The sequence below is a fragment of the Ursus arctos genome, unplaced genomic scaffold (genome assembly GCF_023065955.2).
Source record: "Ursus arctos isolate Adak ecotype North America unplaced genomic scaffold, UrsArc2.0 scaffold_14, whole genome shotgun sequence".
In the NCBI taxonomy this organism is placed as follows: domain Eukaryota; kingdom Metazoa; phylum Chordata; class Mammalia; order Carnivora; family Ursidae; genus Ursus; species Ursus arctos.
This window is the reverse complement of record NW_026622808.1, coordinates 24,152,552-24,174,679: the sequence shown is the minus strand read 5'-3', so window position 1 is coordinate 24,174,679 and position 22,128 is coordinate 24,152,552. Positions and strand designations below refer to the sequence as shown.

At 38.0% G+C, this 22,128-nt stretch overlaps 2 protein-coding genes across 2 annotated transcripts in view; one reads left to right on the top strand and one right to left on the bottom strand.

Annotated features, from left to right (window-relative positions):
• LOC113249135 (olfactory receptor-like protein OLF4) overlaps positions 1–22,128 on the bottom strand; it is a 43,073-nt gene that overhangs the window by 7,568 nt on the left and 13,377 nt on the right. The gene's annotated exons all lie outside the window — the stretch shown is intronic.
• On the top strand, positions 18,965–19,831 carry LOC125280920 (olfactory receptor-like protein OLF4). The gene has a single exon (XM_048211659.1). It carries the CDS (start codon positions 18,965–18,967, stop codon positions 19,829–19,831), a length of 867 nt encoding a protein of 288 aa, XP_048067616.1.

Sequence of the window (22,128 nt, the reverse complement as noted above, 5' to 3'; positions counted from 1 at the left end):
TTTTTAAGTACTATGTCAAATTTTATTTTATTTGGAATTTTTTAATAATATTTTTTTTATTATATTATGTTAGTCACCATACAGTACATCCCTAGTTTTTTATGTCAAGTTCCATGATTCATTACTTGTGTAATTTACTCTTTTTCTATAACTTTTTCTGCCTTTCAGAGATCTAAAGTGCCAGTGCCTTATCCCACTCCTGAGTGAACATTTTCTCCTGTTTAAGACGGAGGAATAGATCCTGACTAGGTCCACTGGGTCCTTCAATGCACTGACTTAATTGTGGTGGAGACACAACACCTAATATATCTAGAATGTTACTTTTCCCTTTTTCAACAAGGATGAAAAGTTTGTTCCTTTAATATAAATTCTTGGGCACTACACTCCTTGGCTTCATGATAATTTTGCCAAAACAATTAGGAATTTCACAATTCTATCACAAATTCAGAGCGGTTAAAATGTCATTATAAAATGTTTGCTAATTATAACACATATATTGAGATATTTTACACACTATAATCCAAGTTTAGCACCATATAGGAATTGCCTGATTTAGTTTTTATAAAAGTCCATTCTGTGGTAAAACACTAGTGTGAACTCCATGCCCCATGGAGAAATGGGGTTTGAAGAATTTAGTGATCTTCAAAAAGTTATCATTGCAGAAAGAGATGGGTGCTGATTACATTTGTCAGGTTGCTCCCAGTTTTCAATCTCTGTGCCAGTGGTCCCAACCAGAGGTGGTTCTTTTCCCCTGGGCACATCTGGCAATGTCTGAGGGACACTGCTAAACACCTCCACTGAGCAGGACAGCTCCCAACACAGATAATGACCCTGCCTCAAAGGTCAGATTGAGAATGTGAGAAAACACAATCTAGACCAGCACTTTTCCAACTAAATTGCATAAGAATCACCTAGGATTCTAGCTGAAATGCAGATTCAGCTTTAGCGGGTGCTGGTGGGCCCAGGAGTTGAGCATTTCTAACAAGCTTCTGAGTGATGTTGATGCTATAGGTCGTGGTCTGTGGACCAGTCTTTGAATAGCAAGGCTGTCATCCTGTGATAGAGTAAGGGACAGGTGGTGTTAGGTCTTCTTCATTAAAAAAAATGTTTGCATAAAACGTTGAGTAACAAATGTATCCAGTCATTCTAGGGGCTGTGACAAATTCTGTGTTTATTTCTTTTATATATGGACCCTTGATGGGAACCAAATAAAATACTTTTATTATTTTTATTTTTTAAAAGATTTTATTTATTTATTTGACAGAGAGAGACAGCAGAGAGAGATAGAGAGAGACAGCCAGAGAGAGAGGGAACACAAGCAGGGGGAGTGGGAGAGGAAGAAGCAGGCTCCCAGCAGAGCAGGGAGCCCGATGCGGGGCTCAATCCCAGGACCCTGAGATCAGGCCCTGAGGTGAAGGCAGATGCTTAACGACTGAGCCACCCAGGCGCCCCCAAATAAAATACTTTTAGAAAAGACTTTCTAGTAGGCAGAATAAGAACCTCTTTAACTGGTCCAAGTTGCAATTCATGGACACTTGGGATATGTTATTTTGTATAGTAAGAGGGAGTTTAAGATGGCAAAAGAAATAAGGCTGCTAATCAGCTGACCTTAAACTAAGACAGGCCAAAATCATTCAAGTGGAACTAACATAATCACCCTTGTCCTCTGAATGTGGCTCAGGAAGGCAGAATAGTTGGATCAGGGAGAGATGTGAAGATGCCATGTCACTAGCTTTGAAGATGGAGAAAGGCCAATGAGCCATGAATGCTTGTCATTAGAAACTGTGCTAGAAAAGAAAAGAGACTCTACTGGAGCATCCAGAAGGATCCAGGGCCTGAGACATCTTGATTTTAGCCCCCTGAGTCTTACTTCAGGCTTCTGACCTCGAAAACAGTAAGAGCATAAATTTGTTTCTTTGAAGCCCCTGGTGTAGTAATTTGTTATAACAGAGATAGGAATGTAATATAGACATTTATCCAATAAAATTGTTTTTGGGAAAGTGAATTTTAATCTCTCAATTTCTCTTCTCTTGGGTTAAGGTATTTCATGTTGAAATACAATATTAAGTGTAATAATAATAGTAATATTATAATCTCTCTGGAGCTTCTGCCCCATTGTTGAAATGGAATGCAAAAAGTGAATTCTTTTCTAAAATAAAAATGTTCCTCTCTTTTTCTTTCTTTCTTTCTTTCTTTCTTTTTCTTTCTTTCTTTCTTTCTTTCTTTCTTTCTTTCTTTCTTTCTTCTTTCTTTCTTTCTTTCTTTCTTTTCTTTCTTTCTTTCTTTCGTACGGGTTGCATTGGATGTGTAGATTGCTTTAGGTAGCATAGATATTTTAACACTATTTGTTCTCCCAATCCATGACACAGTCTAACCTTAATCCTAAAAAAGCTTGAAAAAGAACAGCAAAAAAGCTTAAATCCACCAGGAGAAGAGAAATAATAAAGATTAGAGCAGAAATAAAGGATATAGAAATAAAATTTAAAAAGTAGAACAGATCAATGAAACAAGGAGCTGGTTATTTATTTATTTTATTTATTTATTCTTTTTTTTATTATGTTCAATTGGCCACTGTATAGTACATCATTAGTTTTTGATGTAGTGTTCAATGATTCATTAGTTGCGTGCAACACCCAGTGCTCATCACAACCCCATCTCCCCTTAATATCCATCACCTGGCTACCTCAACCCACCAGCCTCCACCCCTTTGAAACCCTCAGTTTCTTTCCCAGAGTCCATAGTCTCTCATGGTTTATCTCCTTTCTGATTTTTCCCCTTCAGTTTTCCTTCCCTTTCCCTGTGGCCCACCCTGCTATTACTTATGTTGCACATATGAGTGAAACCATATGATAATTGTCTTTCTCTGCTTGCCTTATTTCACTTAACATAACCCACTCCAGTTCCACCCATGTGGATGCAAATGGTGGGTATTCATCCTTTCTTATGGCTGAGTAATATTCACCATTGTATATATGAACCACACCTTCTTTATCCATTCATCTGTTGAAGGGCATCTTGACTCCTTCACAGTTTGTCTATTGTGAACATTGCTGCTATGAATATGAGGGTGAATGTGTCCCTTTTTTTCCCCTAGATCTGCATCTTTGGGGTAAATACCCAGTAGTGCAATTGCTGGGTCATAGTGTAGCTCTATTTTTAACAACTTGAGGAATCTACAGACTGTTTTCCAGAATGGCTGTGCAGGTTGCATTCCCACCAACAGAGTCAGAGGATTCCCCTTTCTCCATATCCTTGTCAAGATTTGTTTTCTGTTTTTTTTTAATTGTTTCCATTCTAACTGGTGTATGGTGGTATCTCATTGTGGTTTTGATTTGTATTTCCCTGATGACTAGTGATGTTGAATATTTTTTTCATATGTGTGCTATCCATTTGTATGTCATCTTTGTATAAGTGTCTTTTCATGTCTTCTTCCCATATTTGGACTGGGTTATTTGTTTTTTGGTGTTGAGTTTGAGAAGTTCTTTATAGATTTTGGATATCAGCCCTTTATCTGTAATGTCATTTGCAAAAATCTTCTCCCATTCCGTGGGCTGCCTCTCAGTTTTGTTGAGTATTTCCTTTGCTGTGAAGAAGCTTTTTATCTTGCTGAAGTCCCAAAAGTTCATGTTTGCTTTTCTTTCCCTCACCTTTGGAGACATGTCTTGAAAGAAGTTAGCGCAGCCGATGTCGGAGAGGTTGCTGCCTATGTTCTCCTTTAGGATTTTGATGGATTCCTGTCTCACATTGAGGTCTTTCAACCATTTTGAGTATCTTTTTGTTTGGTGTAAGAATTATCTAGTTTCATTCTTCTGTGTGTGTCCAAGAGGCAGAGATGCCCCCTCACAAAGTCAATAAAAATGGATCAACACCCCAACATATAATAGTAAAACTTTCTAAACTTAGGGCCAAGGAAGTTATCATGAGAGAAGCTAGAGGGAAGAGATTTCTTAAGTATGAAGACAGGAACATCAGAATAAAGTCAGACCTGTCCACAGAGACCTGGCAAGCCAGAAATGGTTGGCAAGACAAGTCTACAAGAGATTCATTTTGAATCTAAAGAGACATCCAGATTGAAAGTGAGGGGTGAAGGACCATTTACCATGCCAACAGATCTCAAAAGAAAGCTGGTAGCAATTCTCATGTCAGAAAAATTAGATTTTAAGGCAAAGACTGTAATAAGAGATATATCATAATATATCATACTTAAAGGGTCTATCCAACAAGAACATCTAACAATTGTAAATATCTAGGTCCCAACATGGGAGCAGTCAACTACATAAGCCAACTGTTCACCAAAATTAAGAATCATATTGATAATAACACATTAATAATAGGAGCCCTCAACACTCCACTCTCAGCAATGGACAGATCATGTAAGTGGAAGATCAACAAAGAAACAAGAGCTTTGAAGTACACACCTGACCAGATGAACTTCATAGATATATACAGAGCATTCCACCTTAAAACTACAGAATACTCATTCTTCTTGAGTGCACATGGAACTTTCCCTAGAATAGACAACATACTGGGTCACAAATCAGGTCTCAATCGATACCAAAAGATTGAGATTATTCCTTGCATGTTATCAGACCACAATGCTTTGAAACTGAAACTCAACTACAAGAAAACATTTGCAAGGAATTCAAACACTTGGAAGTTAAAGAGCATCATGCTAAAGAGTCATTGGGTCAACAAGGATATTAAAGAAGAACTAAACAATTCATGAAACCAATGAGAATGAAAACATATTGGTCCAAAACCTATGGGATACTGTAAAGTTGGTCCTAAGGGGGAAATGCATAACCACCCAAGCCTCTCTCAAAAAATTAGAAAAATCCCAAATATGCAAGCTAACCTTAGACCTGGAGAAAAAACAGCACATAAAAACAAAACTAAGCAGGACAAGAGAAATGATAAAGATTAGAGCAGAGATCATTGAAATAGAAACCAGAAAAACAGTAGAATGGATCTACAAAACTAGAAGCTGGTTCTTTGAAAGAATTAATAGGATTGATAAACCTCTGGCTAGACTTATCCAAGAAAAGTAAAAGGACCCAAATTAATAAAATCACGAATGAACAGGGAGAGACCACGACTAACACCAAGGAAATAGAAATAGTTATTAGCAATCTTACCAGCAACTATATGCCAACAAATCAAGCAACCTGGAAGAAATGGATGCCTTCCTGGAAACTTATAAACTACCAAGAGTGAAACAGGAAGAAATATTTATTTATTTTTAAAGAAATCTCTACGCCCAATGTGGGGCTTGAAGTCATGATCCTGAGATCAAGAGTTGCTTGCCCAAGCTGCCTGGTTGGCTCAGTTGGTGGAATTCACGTCTCTTGATATCAGGACTGTGGGTTTGAGCCCCCCATTGGATGTAGAGATTACTTAAAAATAAAATTAAAAAAAAAAAGGAGTTGCTTGGTCCACTGACTGTGACAGTCAGGTTCCCCGTGATTTAAGATGTAAATATAAATTCTTTTTTTATATATAAATTGTGACTTTGAGCCCTTTGTGCATTAAATTTTAAAAAGTATTCATTACTAAAATTGTTTGCCCATTCTTTTTTAAATCTTTGTGTCTAACTGTCTATATTCTTTTAATTTCATACTTTTTCAAACATTCACTGTTTTGATTTTTATCCTCTCCTAATTTTTTTCAAATTTCCGTTCAACACAAAAGATGGGATTATTGAGTTTGTGTTGTACATACTTGTGTAAGAGTGTATTCGTATGAAGTAATGTACAAATCCACACATACATATTTGAGCTCCTTACACATAAAAGACTTCTTGGATTCACCAACTATTTCCAAACACTGTATTTATTCCTAACAACATCCACCTGAATTCAATATAAGTAAATGGACGTTTCAGGTTGGTTACATGTTTTACAATTATATAACAAATCTTTAAAGCTTTCGTGCACTTTCTTAAATTATATATAAATCAACTCATGCAATATGTACTCTTAATTTTTGTATGATTACTTTACTTCAGAAAATTTTGCATTTTAAATTTGTTTACTTTATTGTATGTCTTTGTATTTCAATCAATTGTTTAAAAGAAAAATATCTGTTTTAACTAATCAATGAACTCAGCAGGATATAAAGTTAATATACAAATATTGGTCACCACTCTGTGCACTAATAAGAAATTCTCAGAAATAGAAATTAAGAAAACAATCCTATTTACAACTGCATTGGCAAGAACAAAATACCTAAGAATAAATTTAAACAAGGAGGTGAAACACCTGTGCATTGAAAACTATAAGACATTGCCTAAAGAAATTGAAGATGACACAAAGAATGAAAAGATATTCCGTGTTCATTGATTGGAAGAATTAATACTGTTAAAATTTCCATACTATCTAAAGCAATCTGTGGATTCAGTGTAATCCCTGTCAAAATACCAATGACGTATTTTATAGAAATGGAACAAACACTTCCACAATTAAAAATATTTTATTTATTTGAGGAGAGAGAGAGAGAGAGCATGAGTGGGGGGAGAGGGAGAAGCCGAATCCCCACTGAGCAGGGAGCCTGATGTGGGGCTCAATCACAGGACCCTGGGATCAGGACCTGAGCTGAAGGCAGATGCTCAGCCAACTGAGCCACATAGGTGCCACCACTCCTACAATTTGTATGGAGTCACAAAGACCCCAAGTAGCCAAAGCAATATTGAGAGAGAAGAGCAAAACCTGGGCATCATGCTCCCTGATTTCAAACTACATCACAAAGCTGTGGTACCCAAAACAGCATGATATGGGCATAAAAAACACAGATCAATGAGATGGAATAGAGAGCCGAGAAATAAACGCACAGATATGTGTTTAATTAGTTTACAACAAAGGAGGCAAGGATGCACATTAAGTTAAAAACAGTCTCATCAATAAATGGTGTTTGGTAAACTGGAGAGCCACATGCAACAGAATTCAACCAGACGACTATCTTACACCATAGGCAAAAATGAACTCAAAATGGATTAAATACTTAAATGTAAGACCTGAAGCCATAAAACTCCTAGAAGAAAACATCTTGGTATTGACAACGATTTTTAGGAATTGACACCAAAAGCAAGGGAACAAAAGCAAAAAATAAACAGTGTCTCCTTCAAACTAAAAACTTCTACATGGCAAAGGAAGCCACCAACGAAATAAAAGGCAACTTCCGAAATGGAAGGGAATATTTGCAAATCATATATATGATGAGGGGTAAATATCCCAAATATATATAGAACTCATACAACTCAATAGCAACAAACAAAAAACAAACAAACAAACAAACAAACAAACAAACAAACGAACAAATAATCTGATTAAACAATGGGCAGAGGATCTGAATAGACATTTTTCCAATGAAGACATACAGATGGCCAAAAGGTCCATAAAAAGATGCTCAGTCAAGAAATGGGCAGGAGACATGAACAGACATTTCTCCAAAGAAGACATAGAAATGGCCAAACAGACACATGAAAAAATGCTCCACATCACTTGCCATCAGGGAAATACAAATCAAAACCACAATGAGATACCACCTCACACGAGTTAGAATGGCCCAAATTAACAAGACAGGAAACAACAGATGTTGGCGAGGATGTGGAGGAAGGGGAACACTCCTACAGTGTTAGTGGGAAGGCAAGTTGGCAAAGCCATCTGGAAAACAGCATGGAGGATCCTCAAAAAGTTAAAAATACAGCTACCCTATGACCCAGCAATTGCACTGCTAGGTATTTACCCAAAAGATACAAATGTTGTGATCTGAAGGGGCACCTGCACCCCAATGATTATAGCAGCAATGTCCACAATAGCCAAAGTACAGAAAGAGCCCAGATGTCCACTGATAGATGAATGGATAAAGCAGATTGTATATGCAATTATAATCTGCTTTATCCATTATATCCGTATCTGTTCATCTATTACACACACACACACACACACACACACACACACACACACACATGCAATAACTGAAATTTAAATAGAAACTTAGAGAAAAAAAATTAGTCCATACAATCCAATGATGAAGAAAGAATGTTCATAGCGGCAATGTCCACAATAGCCAAACTATGGAAGGAGCCAAGGTGCCCACCAACAGATGAATGGATAAAGAAGATTTGGTTCATATATACAATGGAACATTACTCAGCCATGGGAAAGGATGAATATCTACCATTTACATCGACATGGGTGGAGCTGGAAGGTATTATTATAGATCAATCAGAGAAAGACAATTATACGGTTTCACTCACATGTGGAAGCTAAGAAATAGCATGGAGGACGACAGGGGAAGGGAGGGAAAACTGAATGGTAAGAAATCAGAGAGGGAGACAAACTGTGAGAGTCTCTTAACTATAGGAAACAAACTGTGGGTTTCTGGAGGGGAGATAGGTGGGGGATGGTGTCTGGGTGATGAGTATTAAGGAGGGCATGTGATGTGATGAGCACTGGGTGTTATGTGCAACTAATGAATCATTGAACACTATATCAAAAACTAATGATGTACTATATGTTGGCTAATTGAATTTAAAATAAAAAAAGAAATCATACACCATGTCAGACAGTGATGGGTGCTATGAAGGAAAAAAGAAATCAGTATAAAAAGTAGTGGATGCAGAGGTGCTACGTTTTAATATGAGTTCAGGGAGACCTGCAAAGAAGGTGACATTTTAACAGAGGTTCCAGAAAGACTGAGCAGGAGGCAGGAGGATATCTGGGGGAGGTGGGTGCCCTTCAGGGAAAGCGGAGCAAAAGCCCTGCAGAAGGCACTTACTGCAGATCTGCAGATCTCAACATTCAGTCAGTGCGGTGAGGGAATGAGCAAGAGGGAGAGATGAGAGGTGGTGGCAGAGAATGTTGAGGACCGAGGTGGCTTTCCTGCCACTGATGGGACTTCAAGACCCGGAGTCCTTCCTTCACATGGTGTTCTTTGCATCTTATTAATTCTGTTCCAAGGTATTCTGTGAATAGAGATAAATCCCTTCCTTATTTCCATCTGTTGGTGAACATTCTGGCATTTAAAGGTTATATATTGAACTACATGAACTCCAGTACCATTGCCCTGAGGACTGCTCATGTCCCACAAAACACACACACACACACACACACACACACACACGTGCACGAAGTGTGCCTTGCCTCTTGGCAGTGCGTTACTATCATGCTTTTCTTGCCCCCATCCACAATAATGTTGAAAAGAATGATAGAAGGCAAACTCAGCATCAGATTACCTCTACCCTGAAGACTGTGTAAATAATAATTAAACTCTAGTTAGTAAGCCTCCCATGGACATGGAAACACAGGGCTCCATTTTAATGTAATCACACTGTGTCCTATATTTAAATAAACATAAAAAAGAGGTTCCAAGAACACAGAAAGAAATGGACACAAGGGGTAAAAGAGATCTAATAAGCTCAGGGGATCCCTGAGAGACTGGCAGCATTTCAGCCCCAGTCCACATCCCCTTGCTGCCCAGGATAATTAACAAAGCAGGAAATAGCAGTATATCTAAACAAGAAAGGGGTGATATTTTTATGTCAAGACAGTTTACTGATTGAATATCCCTCTACAAAAATGTGCAGAGGAAATAAACGTGCAATTTACAACAGAAAATATACAATGTGTGACAATAGAAGGTGATTTTTGAAGATGAAATAATAAAAAAACTTTTCCAAATATTTTTTTATTTAAATTCAATTAGCCAACATATAGTACATCATTAGTTTCAGATGTAGGGTTCAATAATTCATCAGTTGCAAATGATACCCAATGCTCATCACATCACATGCCCTCCTTAATGCCCATCACCCAGTTACCCCATCCCCCTCACCTGCTTCCCCTCCAGCAACCCTCAGTTTGTTTACTATTAAGAGTCTCTCATGGTTTGTTTCCCTCTCTGATTTCCCATTCAGTTTTCCTTCCCTTTCCCTATGATCCTCTGTGCTGTTTCTTATATTCCACATACGAGTGAAACCATATGATAATAGTCTTTCTCTGATTGACTTATTTCACCAAATGATTTTAAGGCAATACTTTTCTGATGGCTGAGTAATTTTTCCGTTGTATATATGAACCACATCTAACTGGAGGATATTATGCTAAGTGAGATATTCAAGCGAGAGAAAGACAATGGAAATGGTAGAAATCTCCCACTTTTTCTGTGAAATTAATCAGGTGATCCAGCTTGCCTGTTCTGACACCTTTCTTAACGACATGGTGATGCACTTTGCAGCTGGATTGTTGGGTCATGCATCTCTAGCTGGGATCCTTTACATTTACTCTAAGATAGTTTCCTTTGTATGTGGAGTATCATCAGCTCAGAGCAAGTATAAAGCATTTTCAACCTGTTCGTCTCACCTTTCAGTTGTCTCCTAATTTTGTTGTATGGTCTTGGGAGTGTACCTTAGCTCTGCTGCTCCCCAGAGCTCCCACACAAGTATAATAGCCTCGGTGATGTACACGGTGGTCACCCCCATGCTGAACCCCTTCATCTACAGCCTGAGGAACAGAGACATAAAGAGGGCTCTGAAAAGAATCATGGGGGTTCCAGTGATGTAAGGGTGAATCATCCTGAGGCTGAAGAAGTGTCCAGGATTGCAGGGCTGTGAGCCAGGACCAGAGCGAGGAACTGCTATTCTTTGATCAGGCTGTGGAAGTAGTATTGGCTCCTTCTGTCTATTCCATGGCGTTTCCATTTCTTTCAATTCCACTTCTTTATACATTAAAGTAACTCAATTTACTAATCTTCTGCTCTGATATATGGACAATTTCCCCATTGTCCATTTTCATACAATCCCAATATTTTCCCCAAGCTTGGGCACAAATGCCTGGAAATTTCGATATCTTACATGGGGCAAGTCAGATTTCTTAAAAATAATTTCATTTTAAATGATTTATATCATGCCATGTAAATTTTCCCTAGATTTCCCTCAAGAATAATCATGAGTTATATTCTTCTTACGGAAGACGGTACCTGGCCACTAAGCCCTTCATATAAATTTATTGCAGAGGAAAATATAAAACTACGGTTTTCACCTCGAGTCTGTCAATCTTTTTCATCACTACCTTCACGCCTCTTCCTGATAATGTGGACTCTAACATTGTTCCCTTTAAATCCTAGGCTCCTGACAGGGATGCTCAGGCTAGGAAAGCCCGGACACTCCCCTGTACCCATGTGTTTGTGGACATTCCCACAGATGCTTCCCTGACCAGAGCCTCTGCTGTGGCTGCACCAGCCCTTGGGTTCTCATTGTGACTGCAGGACAGGCCTCAGCAAGACCCATCAGAGAACTCTAACAAAACCAGGTCTATTCCTCCCAGGTCTTGGAGGGCAGAGGCAGAAAAGTCTGGGGAGAGGGTGTCGAGATTCAGAGGGAGAAAGAGGAAGTCCACAACTGGGGGCCCTGCTTTTATTGGGTTCCATGGGCAGAGTGGCTAAGGGTTACTAGATTCACTCTTCATTGAAATTTTAAAACATAAGAGTGAAATTTTGACACAGAAATGGAAATCAGGGTCACTCATGTGTCTGTATGGAGGTGACCCAGGGCTTTCTGAAGAGATACATCATGGCTTGGGACAGTCTGAGTGCTTATCTGATAATAGTGTCCCATACCTGACAGTGTGTTTATTCGACATGGTTGTCCTTGAAATGGATGCCTCAGAAATGAAAAGCTTCGTCAGGCTCTTAACTCTACAAACATGCTTCTGTGTTTTATAAGTAGTCTTGTTTTATTCTATTATTCACCTAGGTGTCCAGAATGCCCACCATAGCCACTGGCAAAACCTGTTAACAAATATGTATCTCCCAGTAGGGTCTACATGGAAAGAAATATTTGAATGAATAGAGTGACCTCTTATGTTCTCAGTGTCAGAGATGACCATAAACATGAGGGTGCATTTTATTTGGGTTAATGCCCAGTAGTGTAACTACTGGACCATATGATACTTCTATTTTCAGTTTTTTGAGGAACTTCTATTCCGTTTTCCACTTTGGCTACCCCAGTTTGCATTCCCACCAACAGTGTGCAAGGGTTTCTCTTACTCCACATCCCCAGCAACACTTACTCTTCCTTGTGGTTTTGAATGCAATTCCCTGATGATGAGTAAGGTTGAGCATCTTTTCATGTGTCTGTTGGTCATCTGTATGCCTGCCTTAGTGAAATGTCTATTCATGAATTCTGGCCATTTTTTAATTGAATTGATATTATTATTATTATTATTATTATTATTATTATTATTATTATTTTGGTGTTGAATTGTATAAGTTCTTTATATATTTTGGATTTTAACCCCTTATTGGATATATCATTTGCAAATATCTTCTCCCATTCAGAAGGTCATCTTTTTGTTTTGTTGATTTCTTCCTTTGCTGTGGAAAAGCTTTTTATTTTTGTGTAAGCATTTACAACACGGTTGGATCTAGAGGCTATGATGCTAAGTGAATCAGTCAATCAGAGAAAGACAAATACCCTATGATTTTCTTATATGTGAAATCAAAGAAACAAAACAAACAGAATAAAAGAGACCAATAAAAGAATACACTCTTTAATATGGAGAACAAAGTGGTGGTTGCCAGAGGGGAGGTGAGTGGGGGGATGGGTGAAATAGGTGACGGGGATTAAGAGTACATTTATCATGAGGAGCACTGAGTAATGTATAGACTTGCTGAATCTCTATATTGTACATCTGAAACTAATATAACTAATATATAAACTAATAATTACATGGAAATTAAAGTAATTTAAAAAAGCTTTCTAGAAATACAAGGATTCAACATTTCAAACCACCCATATTATTACTATCTAAAATATTTCTTTTTCATGCTGTGCATGTATTTGTGGAAACATGAAAGACTGGTGTCCACAACTGAGGGGGTTTATTTCTTGCAGTGAAGAATTGTTTACTGTCTTCTAAGTTTTACCACTGAATTATCTTCCTGTTTCTACTTGAAAACTTCCAATGCTGCCTGCTATGACTTTCTCAATTGTTATGTGAAATAACTCTTTGGTGAATTAAAGGACCTCCACAAAAATGAAGCGTATGTAGTGTAAGTTTCTATTTGTGTGTAACTTGAGACTGTCACATAAGTTTTAACTGCTTTGGTAGGTAACTACTAAAAATTTAAGCAACCTGAGCATCATTTTCTCTATTTCTAAAGGTAATGTGGGATACTATACATTACTTCATATGGACATTGTTTGGAATGAATAAAATGGTTGGAACTTCCTTTTTTTACCTCAAAGAAACGTTTGAGGATAATGGTTGTGTCTTGGATATGTGTGTGTGTGCCTGCATTTTTTAATTTAAATTCAATTAGCCAACATATAGTACATCATTAGTTTCAGATGTAGAGTTCAATAATTTATCACTTGCCTATAACACCAGTGCTCATCACATCACATACCCTCCTTCATACCCATCACCCAATTACATTTTACTTTCAAATAACCTCACTCACATGTGTACACACAAAGACATATTTATGACTTCATTGTTATAAATTTAGACAAAACAACAGCTCTTAATTTGTCCTAAAACATTGAATTCTTAACTATTTTAGCAAAGGGTCATGGAAGCCAAGGACTGTAGTCCTCATGCTTTTATATCAAAGCAATACAGTTATTCACCTTGCTGAACGGGGAAATAACAATCTTCTGGATATAGCAATGCTGTGTCTCATGATGAGTCAACTTTTGCGAGACCCAAGGAGCCTAGTAAAGAAAAATTCTTCACTCTTAGATTTGGAGAAATCTTTAACTCAGGGTTGGGATAAGGAGCTAGGAGGCTATCTCTGTGGGAGGCAGGTGAGTTCAGGGAAGAGTGATAACTGGATTCACCTGACTCATAAGTTGGTCTCTTTGAAATAGGGAACTACAGGAAAAATACTCCTATCCGTGCAATGTCCCATGGGGGATGATATGCCCAGTGGTTGGAATAACAGGAGGGGAATATGTCTAAGAAGCAGATAGGGAGCTGTAATTATCTCTTCTGCTGTTGTCCCTCAGCAGGTGTAACCTTAGGCTGAATGGGACACGGGTATTTCTTCCGGAGTCCTAAGTCTGACTAGGAGACTCTTGCTGCATCATTTGAGAACAGAGCTTTAATCTCCATCGTCAACCATCAAGGTAGGAATTCAGACATCCAGGTAAAGATCCCCATACAGGTGAGTCTGAAAAGCCAGCAGGTACTGCAGGAAAGGGCCAGAGAGCATAGAAGGGTGAGAACATTTACCTGAAGCCACCTGAGAGACAACCTGGCCTAGCCCAGCCCTGGGACATCACTGTGGCTGTTGGCTTCCTTAACTAATGAATAAATTTACTTATGATCCTAAAAAGAAAAGTAAACATTGAAATCAGCCATGCAGGGGAGATTGTTGAGGATTAATTAGTGCAGATGGAAGAGTAGTGATGGGTAGCATAAAATGGTCCCAATAAGAGTAGAACACAATTCCAAGAATCTTTGCAATTAAGGGGAATAGAGATGCAGGGTTTTAGCTATGAGGGATATGCAGTCAAGTGAGGGCATTCTTTTTATTCTTTTAAGCCAGAGATAATTTGAGTATATTCTCATATTGGTGAGAAAGATCCACACCAATGGATCATGAGACATACATTTCACAGTGTCCTTTTTCAGGCTGGGCATTCCAATCAATTAAAAAAAAATAATAGGTGAAAGGGGATATACTAAAAAAGCTTTACGCTGCAATTATTTCCTTACTGGCAAGGATGTGGTTTCTTAGACATTTGCTTTCTTTATTGCAAATTGTCTGTGCCAGTTCTGTGCTTTTGTCTGGTGGGTTGGAAGTGTTTATATTCCTGTTTTGGATTCCATTTTTCCAAACATAAGAATTGGAGTTTTTCCACCAACTTTGCTGTTTGACCTTCAGTTCCTTTATGTATGTATAGATGAGTTAGAGGGGAGTAAGAAAGTCAATGCATTGTGTGTTCAAACCTATCTGTCAGTCATATTATCTTCCCCCTTCTTGCTTAAGTGTAGAAAGTTCTTCTGCATCGTTTGAATTGATAAATGACCTTTTATACATATTTTCAAGCTGTCTTCACATTTCTGTTATTCCTTATTATACCTTTTGGCCTTTTGTGATTAGATCTATTTCTCAAAGTCACCTCATCTGCAGCCATCATGTGGAAGCATTCTTTATTATTTGACTAATGTTCACCTTTTCTTCCTAAACAAATATGAATTAATATATCTCTATATGAGATGAAAGCATCACTTTAGATAATGCTTCCTACCCACTTTTTTGGTTATATTCTTTTATTTCCAATTTGTATGTGTGTTTTTTTAATTGATTTTATTTATTTATTTTTGAGAGAGATTCAGAGAGCAAGAGAGCACAAGCCTGGGGGGAGGGGCCGAGGGAGAAGCAGACTCCCTGCTGAGCAGGGAGCCCAATGCAGGACTCAATCCTAGGACCCTGGGATAGTGACCTGAGTTGAAGTCACACTTAACTGATAGAGCCACCCAGGCACCCCAATTTTTATGTTTTTTTAAGGTAATCTCTACCCCAATGTGAGACTCACGCTCGCAGCCCCAAGATCGAGTCTACCAACTGAGCCAGCCAAGCTCCCCTGTTCCCAAGTCTTTAGCACTTTAATTCTTGAATCAGTGACCCACCTTGATGTCATGACTTTAATACCATTTAAACCTCTATAAAGTTAGTTTTAAGTTGTCATTGTGTTTCAAACAGTTGTTTGAGATAGCTCCATGCCTAACCTATTCCTACTCTCACTGCTATCCTTTGTTCCATAAGCTCTTAGCTTCTTTTAAAATTTACATTTCTATATTATGCACACACAAATATTAACACACTTTTATACAAATTCATGAATAGAATCCTATGCTCATTGTAAATGGTCTTTAACATGCTCAGGTGCAGTCTTTTTTTTTTTTTTAATAGCTTGTGTTACTCAATAGCACCTGACAATCTTGTCTGCATCAACCGGTATAATGCTAATTCATTATTTCAGTGATTGCAGAATATTTCAGGATGTGGCTGTGTCATTTATACTTGGAGGATTTTTCATATTCCTTCTCACTAAGTTGCTATGTTATCAATTATACAAAAATATTTTGAGACTGAGTTAAAATGCTGATTCTCCACCAGGGTCAATTTTGTCCTTTAGGGGACATTGAGCGATGTCGAGACATTTTAGGCTGTCAGACTGGGGAGGTGTCGCTAGAGACCAGAGATGCTCTAAACATCCGACAAGGCCCAGGACAAACCCCACCTCAGAGAATTACCTGGGCCACAATATCAATAGTGCTGAGATGAGGAACCCTGAGGAAATAATGCATATCTATATTTTTAATACTTATAGTTGTTTTCCAATTATTTTCTCCAAACATTATAGCAGGTCACATTTATTTTTTTTTCCTTTTTTTTAAAATTTAAATTCAATTAGCCAAGGTATAGTATATCATTGTTTTTGATAAAATGTCCAATGATTAATCAGTTCAGTATAACACCTTGTGCTCATCACATCACGTGCGCTCCTTAATGCCCATCACCCAGTTACCCCATCCCCCCACCCACCTCCCTTTCCACAACCCTCTATTTGTCTCCCTCTGTGATTTCTTCCCATTTGGGTTTCCCCCCCCCCACCCTTAATGTCCTCTGCACTATTCCTTATGTTCCACATATGAGTGACACCATATGATAATTGTCTCTCTGATTGAGTTATTTCACTTAGCATAATACCCTCCCATTCTATCCATGTTGATGCCGGTCACATTTCTGCAATGAAAATTAGACAGTACCACTTTACTATCTGTTTAAAAATTCCAATCCTAATCGATGTGACAACACTTTAAAATTTCTACAGGCTGCTGGGTGTGGAAGAGATTTCTTGTTGTTTTCGTAAATGATTAGTGAGTTGGAGCAAAATTCATATATTCTGACACCATTATGATTTGCCCATTATTATCATATACCATATATTATATGCTGATTTTCTATAACTGTCAGCATTTCAAATGATTTTTACAGATTATTGTTTCTCTCTCTCTCTTTTATTTTCCTTTTTTTTTTTTTGAGAGAGAGAGAGAGAGTTCTAGCAGGGAGGAGCAGAAGAAGAGGGAGAGAGAGAATCTTAAGCAGATTCCAAGCCCAGCACTGGGGCTTGATCTCATGACCCCAAGATCATGACCTGAGCCAAAATAAAGAGTCAGATGCTTGACCAACTGATCCATGCAGCCACCCCTACAGATTATTGTTTCTCTATTGAATTCTGTGGAGATACTATGGCCATAAGATGTTTTAAAGTCTATTACTTAATGAAGAACTTCTTCCTTCTCAGTTTCTTGCCTTAATTCAGATTGTTCTGCTTGTAGATTTATGTGGGTTTTTTTTTTTTTTTTAATTTTGGGGATTTTTTTTTTGTAATTTTAAGGAGTTTGGGGGATTTTTTGTTTTTTTTTGTTTTTTTGTTTTTAATTTATTTTTTAATTTCTTTTTTTTTTTTAAAGATTTTATTTATTTATTTAACAGAGATAGAGACAGCCAGCGAGAGAGGGAACACAAGCAGGGGGAGTGGGAGAGGAAGAAGCAGGCCCATAACATAGGAGCCTGATATGGGGCTCGATCCCATAACACTGGGATCATGCCCTGAGCCGAAGGCAGAGGCTTAACTGCTGTGCCACCCAGGTGCCCCTTAATTTCTGTATAATTGACATGTGGTGTTAGATCAGCTTCTGGTGTACAATATAATGATTTGACAATTGTATGCATTACTCAGTGTTCATCATGATAAGTGTACCCTTAATCCCATTTATCTACTCCATCCCCACCCACCCTCTGCCAACTACCCGTTTGTTCTCTGTATTTGTCTGTTTGTTCATTTGTTGTATTTTAGATTGCACATATATGTGAGATCATATGGTATTTTTCTTTGATTTATTTCGCTTAGTACAATACCCACCAGTTCCATCCATGTTGTTGCAGATGGCAAGATCGCATTCTTTTTATAGCACAGTAATATTCTGTTGCATATATCTTTATTTATATCTCTATCAAAATCTATATCTATCTCTATATACCAGCTCTTCTTTACTCATTCCCCTATCGATGGAAATTTGCCCTGCTTCTGTATCTTGGCCATTGTAAACAATGCTGCAATAGATAAGGGGTACGTATAAATTTTCTAATCAGTGTTTTTGTCTTCTTTGTGTAAGTACCCAGTAGTGGAATTACTTGATCATGTCGTATTTCTCTTTTTAATTTTTGAGGAACCTCTGTACTGTATCCCAGAGGCTGCCCCAGTTTGCATTCCCACCAGCAGGTGCACAAGGATTCCCTCCTCTCCACATCCTGACCAACACTTGTCATTTCTTGTCTTTTTATACTAGCCATTCTGACTGTTGTGAGGTGATAGTTTTATTCATTTGGAAGTCACATAAATGGAATTATTTTATTTCCTTCTCAGATCATTCACTGCACGCAGAAATGCAACTGATTTTTGAGGACTGGCTTCCTACTCAATGATTTTTCTGGAATAATCTACTAGTTCTATTACTGTTTTTGTGGTTTCATTAGGATTATCTACATATAAGATCACACTGTCTGCAGATATAAATTTATTTCTTCCTTTCCAGTTCGGATGCCTTTTATTTCTTTTTCTTTCTTTAATTGCTCCGGGTAGAACTTCCAGTGTTATGTTGAGTAGAAGTCAGGAAACCGGGCATCCTTGCCTTGTTCCTGATCATACAGGAAAATGTTCCTTGTATCCCCAGCGAGCACCATGTTTGCTGTGGGTTTTTCATAAATGGCTTTATGTTGAGATAGTTTTCCTCTATTCCTAGTTTTCAGTGTTTTTATCACATATTCCACACACAAATATAAACATTAATCCCTTGAGTGCAGAATATAAACAATAATGCACCTGCCAGGTTAGTAATGCATGATTGTGTCCTGCTCTTTCTCTTATTTTGGTAGTCACATCGATGACATGGAACTAGAGAATGATACACAGATTTCAGAATTTCTTCTTCTGGGATTTTCTGAGGAACCAGAATTGGAACCCTTCCTCTTTGGGCTGTTCCTGTCCATGTACCTGGTCACTGTACTTGGGAACCAGCTCATCATCCTGGCCATCAGCTCAGACTCCCACCTCCACACTCCCATGTACTTCTTCCTGGCCAACCTGTCCTTTGTAGACATCTGCATCACCTCCACCACCGTCCCCAAGATGCTGGTGAATACACAAACACAGAGAAAAGTCATAACTTATGAAAGCTGCATCATACAGATCTACTTTTTCTTACTTTTTATAGGTTTGGACAACTTCCTCCTGACTGTGATGGCTTATGACCGCTTTGTGGCCATCTGTCACCCCCTGCACTACACAGTCATCATGAACCCCCAGCTCTGTGGACTGCTGGTTCTGGTATCCTGGTTCATGAGCATCTTGCATTCTTTGTTACAAACCTTAATGGTGTTGCGGCTGTCCTTCTGTACAAAGGTGGAAATCCCCCACTTTTTCTGTGAAATTAATCAGATGATCCAGCTTGCCTGTTCTGATACCTTTCTTAATGACATGGTGGTATATTTTGCAGCTTTGATTCTGGGTGGTGCTCCCTTGTCTGGGGTCCTTTACTCTTACTCTAAGATAGTTTCCTCCAAATGCAGAATCTCATCAGAGGGGAAGTACAAAGCATTTTCCACCTGTGCATCTCACCTCTCAGTTGTCTCCTTATTTTATTGTACGAGCCTAGGAGTGTACCTTAGCTCTCCTACTACCCAGAGCTCCCACGCAAGTGCAGTGGCCTCAGTGATGTATGCAGTGGTCACCCCCATGCTGAACCCCTTCATCTAAAGCCTGAGGAACAAGGACATAAAGGGGACTGTAAATGTATTTTTCAGAGGGAAACCATAAAAGGGCCATTTTTCAACAAGTAACTGTGATTTCAGGCTTAGTGCCTAACAGCAAGAAATTATAATTCTTTGACTCTATCATGAAAGAAGCACTTAATCCCTTTATTTATATCCTGGAGTTTCAATTTTCTAAAGTTCAACTGCTTCATTGATTTCAAATATGTCCCTTTGTTAAACTTTCTGCTCCGGATAGCCAACAGTTTTTCCTTCTTATTTTATTTTTTTTTAATTTTCAAAGTTAGTCCCAACCTTGAATCAGAAACAGTTTGGAGATTCACATTTGCTTCATATACTGATGAATGGTATATAATGATTATCCTATAGTTATTAACTGATTATTCCTATAATATGTATAGTTATCATTTTATTAAATAAACTGTATTTGGCCACTGAGGCCAAAATTTATAATTTTATTGTATAAGAAATTCTGAGATCACAGGTTTTCACTCTGTGCCTGCTATTCATTTCCATGTTACTACTTTAAACCCTCTTCTTGGTGATACAGATTTTAGTGTACTAGTTTGTCTTGTAGCTAGTCATGGGGTTTTATGATCCTCCTTAGGGTCCTGTTCTCATCAGCTCAGCATCCACAGTATCCCTGGCACAGAACAGTAAGAAGAAAATTGCTTATAAAAACACCCTCCAAGCATAATCTACAAAAAGACAAATTTGCATAAACCAAATGACTTAATAGGGGCTCAGTATCAGAGAAGAATCAAAATATGATGAAGTAAACGTTCCAATCATACAATATTTTATTGTGGAATATGTGTTTTCAATGATGTACATCTACTCACTAAAGTGTGGGATGTGTGGTGTCCATGTGTAAAGGGTTTTATTAATTCGAATGGAGAATTTAATGGCAGATTTTGGGTTATTTAATTGGATGATTTTGCGTTTCTTTTTGAAAAGTTCAAGCCCTGCCTAAATATTACCCCTTCCGTTGCCCAAAACTTAATATATCCTCCTTTAAAAATGCTGTAATGTAATATCCTCCTTTAAAAATATTATAATGTGAAGGAGTGAACAATAAGTGTATTCACTCTGTCATTAATTCTTTATTCTTTATTCTTATACTCTAAACTCTCTTCAATCCTATGATCAAAGGATGACTCAGACAGGAGCTGGAATTCCTGTACAGTAATGCTCTGAGAATGGAAACTTGTGACTGAGGGTCCCACAAGTTACTCCTGCAAAAACATAGATTTTTTTCCAACCTCCACCAGTTACCTGGATGGGAATCTCAATGGTAGTCACTTTTTAGTACAGTTGTCTAAAATAAATGTGAATAACCAGACCACTATGAATACTCCTTTCAAATATCAGAAGAAATGTCAAAAATAAGAAGCAGGAGATTATTCTTAATATTCTCAGTTCTGTTTACATTAATTATTGTATCAGTCAGCTATTGCTGCATAACAAGCCATGCCAAAAGGAAACAATATAAGAGAATGCTTTTTTTTATTATTACATTGGAGTCTATGATGGAGAATTCTTCTTGTCTCAGCTGGTCTCCCATGAGGTTGCTGTCAACTGTGGGTCAGCTGGAAGTACTATGCTAATCTTGGCTGTGTTCTCACATTTCGGGTGTATTTTTAAAGATTTTATTTATTTATTTGAGTGAGAGAGTGCAGAGAGACAGCACGCCAGCATGAGTATCAGAGGGAGAGAGGCACAAGGGAGAAGAAACCAGGCTCCCCACTGAGGAGGGAGTGAGAATTGGGGCTTGATCGCAGGACCCTGGGATCATGATCTGAAGCAAAGGCAGATGGTTAGCACACTGAGCCACATAGGCACCCCCTTTCTAGGTTTTATCCATTTCTTCTAGGTTGTCCAGTATGTTGGAGTGAAATTGTTCATAGTGGTCTTCTATGATTCTTTGTATTTCTATTGTATTGGTTGTAAGTTACCATCTTTTGCTGATGATTTTATTTATTTCCATCTTCTGCAGTGCCCCCCCTTTTTGGTCTAACTAAAGGTTTGTCAATTTTGCTAAGCTTTTCAAATTATTGACTCTTAGCTTTGTTAATGTTTTCTGTTGGCTTTCTGGTCTATGTATAAATTTTGTATGCTCTAATATTTGGTATTTCTTTTCTTCTGCTGCTTTGGACTTAATTTGTTCTTGTTTTTCTAGGTCTTTAAATCATAAAATTAAGTTATTTACTTAAGGTTTTTAAATTTTTTCTTAATGTTGACATTCATTGTTATAAACTTCCCTCTTAGAGCTGTTTTTGCAAC